Below are 10,291 nucleotides of genomic sequence, written 5' to 3' on the forward strand. Positions count from 1 at the left end.
AATCAGAAAACCACTGGCCTTGGAGAATCAGCCACCTCCTCCACCACCCTCTCGTTCCTTTCTCGATCTTCCTCTCTCCTACTTCTTCCACTTTTCTCTCTTCTCGTCCCCCTCTGTTATTGGATCTAACACGGTTTGGGTAAATTGTTTCTATGGAAAAATCACTGTTGCATGCACCATATTAATTTTTTCTAACAAACCTGAAATAAGAAAAGAGACATCAAGGGTTGGTCTATGGCGATTTGAGAAATCGATTATGCAGAATGATTTGTTGTTCCAGATCTGAATTTCTATTTGGATTTGTTGTTTTGGATCTGAAATTCCAACCTAGGTTCATTGTTCTAGATTTGAAATTTTGATGGTTGACAAATAGTCGACTATGTGGCGATTAAAAGGGTATTTTTGTCTAAAAATGGGCCAAAGAATTATAAAAGATAAAGCTATGAAGAGAGGGTTAAAAAAGATAGAATTGTATTAAACGTGGCTATTTAATGAAATTTTCTATAAAAAAAAAAAAAATTGTCAATTTAACTAGCACCACATGAAAAATGGTTACTATGGATTGATGATAAAAGCATCTACTTTGTTTTTTATTATTTTTTTAAAGATAGGGTTTCTCAGAAAGTATGATGACAAGACGATGATGATGACACGGTGGACCAACGTGCTTCCCACATTGATGTTATAATGATTCTTGGAATAGGAACCAAAATAAAAGGATGGGCCTTCCACAATGTCGGCAAGTTGTGCACCGTACACGTGTCGAGCACTGGAACATGGAAAGAAAAATGAAAAAACATATTCTAAACTATTTATAAAGAAATAATAAATGAGGATTCATGCATCTTACTGTTTGGGCCATTGCTACTCGTATGGTGTGTATTGGATCTGTACCGTTGTGTAAGGATCATTGTCCAATTTTTTGATAGCAAAGTGTCAGTAACACATCAACTTCTCGTGGCCATGCTTCAATCCATGCCTGATTCTTGCTTATCCATGTGTTCATAAAAGAAAAATATATTTTATCTTTATAGATTTTGGTTCATCCACTTCGATGGATTTCGTTAGAGTATATTTTTTTATGACAATTTTGCTCGATCTATTCTGATATTTCCATGATCTACTTAAGCTCTAGAAGGGCTTTGCAATTTTTTATATTAAAAGTTGTTCTCTACTATTAAAAGGCATTGACATAAAGTAGAGTTTTTTCCCTTATCATCTCTACTCGTATCTATAACTGATAGGACGGTGGGGAAAATTGACCGATTATCTAAGCCAAGTATAATTAATTAAGATGATATTTTAAGATGGCGACTTATAGACTTATAGTTCAGTAATAGATAACTTCCACATACACAACCTAGGTTCAATTGTTACCTTCTTGTTGATATAAAAATTTTCTTTTGTTTTTTTATTTTATATTTTTTAGTATGAGAAGAAGGAAATTCAAACTTCAAACATCTTTAACAACACGGAAAGAAATATTGCTAAACTAATATTTAGTTTATTTGTTTGAAAAAAAGTATTTTAAGCGTGTTTGAAACTATAATTTTATGCACAAGTGTCAAAAGAGTGATAGGAGCCGAATGAGTCTATTTTTGTTCATAACAAAAAGGTATTATGAATAGTGAGATACATGTCACTCATTTATAATGACATTATAGTAATACTCACAAAAAAATGAACCCGGACCGAATGATAGGCTAAATTAAGAAAAGGCTTATTATAGGCGTATTAGGAAGAATAGGATGATGGATGGCCTTACCCACATCCGACAAATGTGGAGTGGAGTGGGGTATATCCAAAGTTGTGGGGGTCCTACTTCAATATCGCAACGGGCAATTGCTACCACTAGTATGGGCATTTTCGTAATTTACATCAAAAACAAAAAATAAAAAAATAAAAAAACGTCCTCTGTTTCCTTATAAATACGCATGTATGTGATCATTGTTAGAGACACATTTGAGAGAAAGAGAGAAATTAAAGAAGGTAATTGAGTGAAAATGGCGGGAATCATCCACACGATCGGAGAGAAGCTGCACATAGGCGGCGGCGGCGGCGGCGACCGCAAGAAAGAGGAGGAGCAGCACGACAAGCAGAAAATCGGCGACCAGAAGCACAAAATCGGCGACGACCACAAGTACAAGAAGGAAGATGAGTACAAACACAAGGACAACAAGGACCATCATGACCACAAAGACAACAAGGACGACAGCAAGAAGAAGAAGAAGAAGAAGGACAAGAAGAAGGACGGCCACGGTTCCGGCGACAGCAGCAGCGACAGCGACTGATCATCCCCAATCCATCTCTTCTGCATGATCGCCTTCTTGCCTAATCATTCAATAATCAGGTACCTACGTTTCATCGATTCATCCTTTTTCATATGTTTTCTCTCTATATAAATCCTATTTTTGTGCTTGGCAAACCTGAAAGTTAATCTCAATTTTTAATTTGGTTGATTTTTTGCGATCTTAATTTTTGAGGTTAGGGCACTTTTGTATACACTTATATTTTTAAGGGATGTGTGATGAATATGATATTTATATACTTGAGAAATGGATAATTTGTTAACATGTTAATATGAAATTAAATATATTTTTAACCCATTATATTATATAATTTTATAATTTAAATTGTTTATCATCTTTATAAAAATTTCTCAAATTGAAATTTTTTTAATCATTTGACTACAATAATAACTATTTATATATTTTTATTAAAATATAATGTTCGTTTATTTATTTAATTATAATTAAATAAATAAATAATTTTTAATTTGATTAATTTTTTGTAATAATAATCTTTGAAGTGAGGTTTAAAAAATAAATATTTTGGATTATGAAATTATTCATGTGATAGACATAAAAAGAGTAGTTAGATTCGTATTAACATATTAATCGGTTAACTTTTAGAGTGCCCCTTTTTGTAAACAATGCTAAAGACATTAAATTTGGTTATCAAATAATGTGTTATTAATTTATTATGTTATTTTTTAAAAGATAAATAATGTTTAAATTACGGCTCAAATTTCGAAATACAACTTATATTGTTTATTGGTGACAGTACTCTTTGTTAATCTCTACTTAACATGGTAGCATTGTTTCATTTGCCTTGCAGGTGTTTTGGGGGCGTCATGAGAACATTGCTCAGGTCCTGTTTTTTTTTTTTTGTTGAAGCCAGAATTTACATTTCAAGAAAAAGGCTTGTTCCATAGCCCAGCAAAGAAAAAAAAAAAAAAGTATTTAATTAGTTGCTGTACGTTACTTGCTACATGTAAAAACGCCTTTCTTATGAAATAATAATAAGGATTACCATCTCTGTCTTGATATTTAAGTGGTTTTATGTATCTTTTTGACAAGAGATGCATGTTATATACTATATTTCTAACAACCTAAGCTTTCCGTATTGAAACAAACCTCATACAATTTTCTAGAATGAATGAGTGAAAAGAATTAAACAAGTAAATCCAAGTGGTGGTGATGATAGAAGAGATAGTAGATTAGTATTAGAATTAATTTGATTCCCTTGAATTGAACAGAAAAAATTATACATCTTGCTATTTTCTAGTTGAACCTTGAAATATGAAAGGAATTTTAATAAAAATCAAATTGAATTACACAAGTTCTCAAGCAGGGCATTCTAAAATTAAAAAAATAAAAAAAAATTTCCAAAATAAGGCTTATCTTGTTAAAAGACTCTCTAAAGAAGCAGACATACATAAGGCCTTCCACTATGGTAAAGCCATTTTTTGTGACCCAAAACCCATTTTGGGTCACAAATAGTGCTGTGACCCAATTCTCCCATTTATGGTGCTGTGACCCATTTTGGGTCACAGTGTTTTATACATATTTAAAATATGCCTAATATTGATTAAGTGATATTTAATTGATAATTTTAAATTTAAAGTATAATAAAAATGATTCTAGTGATCTTATTTTAATGAGATCTTTAAAATAAGGTCAATATTGAATATATTTAAAATAAGAAAATTTCATAAATTAGACAACATAAGCCTTACAACATCGGGACTTCAACAACCACAAACAAGAAAAACAACACGATGATTTAAAGGAAAAACAAGTACAACATGATCACTAAAAGGAAAAACAAGAACAATACGATGATTTAAAGAAAAAACAACAACAACAACTGCATTCGACATGACAGAAAATGAATCGAACTTCTTATTCGGAGTCCGATGATGAAGAATTGACACCCACGTAATTATACCAATCTGTGATCTTCTGTTCGGTTTCACACTCATCACATGGTTGAATCGGAGGGTTCTTCCCGCATGTGCATGGCACGGGTGGTTTGGGCTCTGGCAGGTGGTTCAACCATTGGTGGCGAAGATTTGGGTGGTTGGCTAGATCCTTGAGCTCCAATCTCTTGCAAAATGCACACAAAGGGACCAAAATATCATCCGAACACTTGCAGCACCTCCAGTCTGGTTCTTTTGCACGCTCCATCATTAAACAATAATCGCACAATGGTGCAGCACAGTTAGGAAGGCACTTACAGAAGCTTTGATCGCACTGTTGTTTGGAGATCTCACCGGTGCCTTGCTTGGAGATCTCACCAACGCCTTGCTTGGAGCTCTCACCGACACTTTGCTTGGAAGAGGAAGCCATTTCTAAATGATAGTTATGTGGATGTGTTGGCCTTATAGTTAAATCTTGGTATTTATAGGGAAAAAATGTGCATAACTTGCCCATTGGATTCCCTGATGGATAATTTAATACTCGAATCTCACATGTGAAGCAACAGTGTTATGCATGTGATGGAGTGTGGAGTCAGTGTATAGTCTTGTCATTGGTTCAGTGAATTATTTTGCTATATGTGATGGTTGTGTCATGTCATGTCAGGTAAGAGAAATCAATGCCTTTATTTCATTTCAGAAACTGCAACTGACAAACACAAACACACTTAAACGGCAAATACAAAGACAAATAACAAACTTCAGGATCAACTGCGAAGATTAACCTAACAAATCATAATGAGAACAATATTGACGAACCATGATCCAGGTCGTCAATATGTTGGGGCAAGTGGTGGGTTCCCCTCTCGGATCCAGATGTGCTCAATCAAATTAGTTTTTAGGGATTCGTTGACATTTCGGTCCCTAAGCAAATTCCGCCGAACATTCATCTCAGGTAATGATGATGGAGCGGCACCGGTCGGACATGGTTCTACACCTTCGTATTCAGCTTCTGCCATTCTAGTGCTCGCTTCTGGGTCTATTGGGTCATCCCTACCGTCATCCTCAGGGCGCTCATCCTCCACGATCATATTGTGCAATATTATGCACGCCTTCATGATATACCCAAGCTCAATCGGACGCCAATAACGAGCAGGTCGTTTTATAATCTGCCACCGGGCTTTTAAAATTCCGAACGCCCTCTCCACATCCTTCCTGTATCCCTCCTGTCTAGCGGCAAACAACTTATGGTGGGGAAGAACGGGACTGTGCAATGTAGTGATAAGAGTTGACCATTGAGGGTAGATCCCATCTGCAAGAAAGTATGGAATGGTGTAGTCTATCCCATTCACAGTGAATTTCACCCTGTGGTTTCGGCCGGAAATCATATCATCAAAGAGATGAGAACAGTCCAGCACATTGATATCATTATTCGACCCAGGTATACCAAAATTTGCATGCCATATCCACGTGTCGTACCCAGCAACGGCTTCAAGGATAACTGTTGGGACACGATAATGCCCACGGTACACAGCTTGCTCGGCCATTGGGCAATTTTGCCATACCCAATGCATGCAATCCAAGCTACCAATCATACCTGGAAATCCTCTACGGCTCCCCTTTCGCAAAAGTTTCCTCAAATCGGCCGGAGTAGGCCTCCGGAGATACTCTGGTCCGAAGACGTCAGTGATGGCTCTCACGAACTTCAAGAATGATTGTCGTATGGTGGTTTGGCTAATGGTCATTGACTCTGAGACCAAATCATATGGAATGCCATATGCCATCACCCGCAGTGCTGCAGTCACCTTTTGGTGAGGTGTGCAACCCACTCTACCGACGGCATCAACTGTTGGCCGGAAATACTCATCCTGGAGGCAGACCGCTTCGAGAATTCTATTGAATAGCGGTTGGTGCATGCGGTATCGCCTGCGGAAAGTCACGGTGTCCTCGATTGGCGAGGGGATGAAGTAGTTGTCCATGAGACGTTCGTGGGCGGCTTCTCGATTCCGGTGTGTGTACCGGCGATTTGAAGAAGTACCGCCATGCCTTGGTGTACCGGCGACGACGGTATGACCCATTGACACAATCAACTTACCCACCATCTCCCTTCCCTCCTCTTCCCTATCCCATTCAGCATCAGAGTCCGAAGACGAGGAGGAGGATGAATACACATACAAAGTATTCATTTGGGTGTTTATGGAATGAGAAATGATCCTGAAATAAGATTGAGTGTAACATGGTAAATATAGTGGTATTTATACTGAAACCACTTGCATTTGAGATAAGGAATGAATGGTCCACATTCATTTGCTTTATGATGGTGTAGTCATTTCATGCATCAGTCTTATCTACTGTAAAGCATGCATCAGTCTTATCTACTGTAAAGCATGCATCAGTCTTATCTACTGTAAAGCATGCATCAGTCTGTGGTTAATAAGGGAGAATCCAATGTTGGGTGGAAATGTAAACATTAATTGAATAAATAGCAAACCATGACTTAAAACAAGATTGACGTTCAAATTAAAGGATACAATTAAAGAGCAAACATAATTTAAAACAAGATTAACATTCAAACTAAAAAACACAATTGAAGAGCAAGGTCTAATTCTAATTATTAGGCGGGTACCCCTGGTTTGAGTGAGTGAGGTTGGAAAGATCCGGGTAGTATCCAGATGGAGTGGACTCCGAATGGTGGTTAGCACGCATTTGCCTCCTTGCAATGACTTCAGCCATCTTTTGCTCCCAATACATCCGTTGCCCATCATTCATTTTGGAGAGGTCTTGGCCCATAATATTTTGTTCTTCCCATTCTAGCTGCCTCTCGATCCTCATCCTTTCTCTTGCGTCCTTTGCGGCGTCTCTTTCACTCCTTGCACGCTCTCTGTCAACTCTCGTTTGTATGAAAATCCTTGAATTTTCATTATAATGATCTACTGCCTCAACCATATGAGTTTGGACGGGCTCGGCTGCCTTGGCCCGTTTTGCATGGTTTCTCCCTGGTGGCCTTGGCCGCGAGGAACCGCATGGTTGGAATGGTGGTGGGTTTTCGTCCTCGCCAAGTGGTATGACTGGATCGGTCTCCTCGGGATCATCATCGGCGGGAGTGTCGGCATCGTCGGTGGCGGGGGTCTCTGAATCACTAACCCGAACAGGAGCATGAACGGCAGCATACTTTGCACTTTCCTTTATTTTTTCCCAAATGTGCACCCATGGAAACTTGAATCCAGTCTTGTTTCGAAAGCCTTCAAGTGCTTGCGTAAACTACAATAATAAAATAAAAATTAAAATATATAAATTTTCTTGTGGAAATGCAAACATAACTTACATAAATAGTAAATTTGCTACATTTATAAACAAAACAAAAACCAACATCATACAAATATATAAATATGCTTGATAGATAAACAAAATAGTGGAAATACAATATAATAATATCATTATACAAATATGCTACATTTATAAACACAACCAAAAATAATCATACAAATATATAAATATGTTTGATACATATACAAAACAATAAAATAGTAATACCATTATATAAATATGCTTCATTTATAAACAAAACATATAATAATTATACAAATATATAAATATGCTTGATAATTGGAGGATACAAAAAATAATCATGCAAATATATAAATGCATAAAAACTTACCACATTGGCATCATTTGCACCGCTTGCACGCATTCGCTCGGCCTCCAATAAGCAAGCATAAAATTTGTTGCAATCACGCGCAATATCTTTGAATCGTGCTTTAACACCGCCAACCTTACGAATTGTTTCACCCCCCATGTTACGCTTGAAAATTTCATAAATTTGTTCCCAAAGCATGGCGGCTCTAATTTGGGCACCAAGACAACCGTCGGGAGACCTCTCTAGGTATGCCATCACTAGGGCTTCATCTTCAGCTACCACCCAAGCACTTCCTCTTGGAGCCATGACAAAGAAAAAAAAATTTCCAATCAATTTGGTAAACAAAGGTTGTAAATTGTGATGAAACCATATGAGTGTTGTGTGATATATATAGACATCCTTGAAAATATAGCTGTTGGAGGGTTTGGGGAATTTTTTAAAATTTTTTCGAAATTTTTTGGCAATTTTTCGGATATTATATATATTTTAAATGATTTATTAAATATTTGTTTAAAAAAAAAAAGAAAAGGCCGATCTGGACCGTTGATTATCAACGGTCCATTAATCCCAGCCGTTAGATCCATCCCCGGCCCATCTAAAAAAAAAAGCCCAAAACGCAGCAGCCGTTGATCACCAACGGTCGGCCGATCTGGACCGTTGGTGAGAAGGAAGCCAGCCACGCGTCAAGCTTCCAATTCCCCAGCGCTGCAACCAAGCCAGCACGTGACGTCATCCGACAGGCGCGTCAGCAACTGCAGCTTCCGTCAGCAGCAATAGGCGCGGGCCCCACCTCCTGTTCAGCTCAGCAGCTCTCTCTCTCTCTTCACGTGGGCTGCTTTTTGGATTTGGGTCACAACACAATTTGGGTCACACATGAAACCCACTTCTGAGTTACACTTTGGGTTACACCCCATTTTGGGTCACACATTCCGGCCCGTAGTGAGGAGTTGTGACCCATTTGTGGCCCAAAATGGGTTTTTGGGTCACAAAATCCGGTGCATAGTGGAAGGCCTAACAAGCTAATCTATAAACCAAGGGAAATTATATTCATACCCTACAATCTTTTTTTTTACCCAACATAAATTTTGAACATGAATGGACCATTATATCCCAGTATGAAATTACTATTAAGGACAAATTATAATTTAAAAAAAAAACTCAATTTACTCTCTATACCTAACTCTCTATACCCAACAACCTTAGTCTTCATCAACCTCACTCTCTCACTTTCACTCTCAAACTCACTTTCAACCTCACTTTCAAATTAACACCAAACTCTAAATAATTTTGGAACCCATAACATCAAAATAATGTATTTTAGGCAAATGGAGGGTGAAATTGTTCCTTATGAGCCTCCAAATGAGATATGTGTGCATATATTTTTCATTTTTCTGCAATTTTTCATGTCTATGACGTCTTAGGAAAATGATGGTTCGCGTTTTGTTCGCTGGACCAATACCGAACACGATAACTATTTTCGACGACTGTCAACCGAATATTGAACACTAATTCGGTGGACACCTGCCAAATAAGTCTTCTCCATTCGGAACCCCTTAGCCGAATGGTTATATTTGGCAAAAAACAATTTATTTGGTGGAGATGTGCCGAACAAAGTACATATATTCGGTGATTGGGTGTTTGATACTGTCATCATATTCGGCACAACAGTGCCGAACCAACCCCTTCGACAATCACACCCATAACTCGCATTTACCATAGAAAAACTCAAATCAATCCTTAAAATTCATACAAAAATATCATATTTATCATCAAATATGAAGGATCTGTAAAAAATTAAAAAAAAAAAAAACATATAAAAAGTGTTTGTCTTACCTTGGATTTTCTTGGATTAGGGTTGGTTGTGTGTATCTTGGATTTTCGATGGGAAGAGTTTGGTTGGATAGGTTGGGTATTGATGTTGGGTATTGGTGTGAGATAATTATTGGGTAAGGAGAAAAATTTTAGTGTTAGTCTAGATTTTAGTAACATAGGGGTATAATAGGAAAGTGAATTGGGTATAATGAGAAAATGAAGGAAACATAAAGTGAATGTTGGATGTAGTGAGAATGTTGGGTAAGAAAAAAAGATTGTTGTGTATGAATAGAATTTTCCATGAACTAAACTAAGGGTGGGGACGATACGGTAACCATACGGAACTTGTAATACCGCATGTCGACCGATAAGGGTCGAAACCCCTCTTTTCGTCTCTAATGCCATACTGTCGGAATGCGGTTACCGCATTTTTTAGTGCGGTACAATATGGTGCAGACTGGCACGGTAATGGTACTTCTGAAACCATTTTAATTGGGCTTAATTAATTTTGAAGCCCAAAATGCTTTTCAACAAAAATGCATTCAAAATTTCATTTTAATGGGCAATTCTATATTTCTACTTCACATATCATCCATAATTCCATACAAATTAGTAAATTACCCACACATATACACATTTACATA

At 37.2% G+C, this 10,291-nt stretch overlaps 2 protein-coding genes across 2 annotated transcripts; one reads left to right on the top strand and one right to left on the bottom strand.

The window, feature by feature from the left end:
• Window positions 1-1,947: 1,947 nt before the first annotated feature.
• Window positions 1,948-3,318, top strand: LOC147282925 (dehydrin family protein). Its single transcript, XM_086247411.1, has 2 exons — window positions 1,948-2,350; window positions 3,118-3,318. Exon 1 carries the CDS (start codon window positions 2,004-2,006, stop codon window positions 2,289-2,291), a length of 288 nt encoding a protein of 95 aa, XP_086103537.1. The 5' UTR covers window positions 1,948-2,003; the 3' UTR covers window positions 2,292-2,350; window positions 3,118-3,318.
• A 1,713-nt stretch (window positions 3,319-5,031) lies between these two features.
• LOC147282926 (uncharacterized) lies at window positions 5,032-8,141 on the bottom strand. Its single transcript, XM_086248307.1, has 3 exons — window positions 7,857-8,141; window positions 6,825-7,459; window positions 5,032-6,412 (listed from the first exon to the last, which is right to left on the bottom strand). Exons 1-3 carry the CDS (start codon window positions 8,139-8,141, stop codon window positions 5,032-5,034), a joined length of 2,301 nt encoding a protein of 766 aa, XP_086104433.1.
• Window positions 8,142-10,291: the final 2,150 nt, after the last annotated feature.

Source organism: Dryas octopetala, chromosome 6 (assembly GCF_963921425.1).
Source record: "Dryas octopetala chromosome 6, drDryOcto1.1, whole genome shotgun sequence".
Taxonomy (NCBI): Eukaryota; Viridiplantae; Streptophyta; class Magnoliopsida; order Rosales; family Rosaceae; genus Dryas; species Dryas octopetala.

What these genes read in the sequence shown, in the direction of transcription:
- LOC147282926 (XM_086248307.1), bottom strand. Translation starts at nt 8,141, where the DNA reads ATGGCTCCAAGAGGAAGTGCTTGGGTGGTAGCTGAAGATGAAGCCCTA. An exon ending in GTGCAAATGATGCCAATGTG is followed by an intron (nt 7,460 to 7,856) that starts GTAAGTTTTTAT and finishes TTATTATTGTAG; the next exon opens with TTTACGCAAGCACTTGAAGG. An exon ending in CTCACTCACTCAAACCAGGG is followed by an intron (nt 6,413 to 6,824) that starts GTACCCGCCTAA and finishes ATCTTATTTCAG; the next exon opens with GATCATTTCTCATTCCATAA.
- LOC147282925 (XM_086247411.1), top strand. Translation starts at nt 2,004, where the DNA reads ATGGCGGGAATCATCCACACGATCGGAGAGAAGCTGCACATAGGCGGC.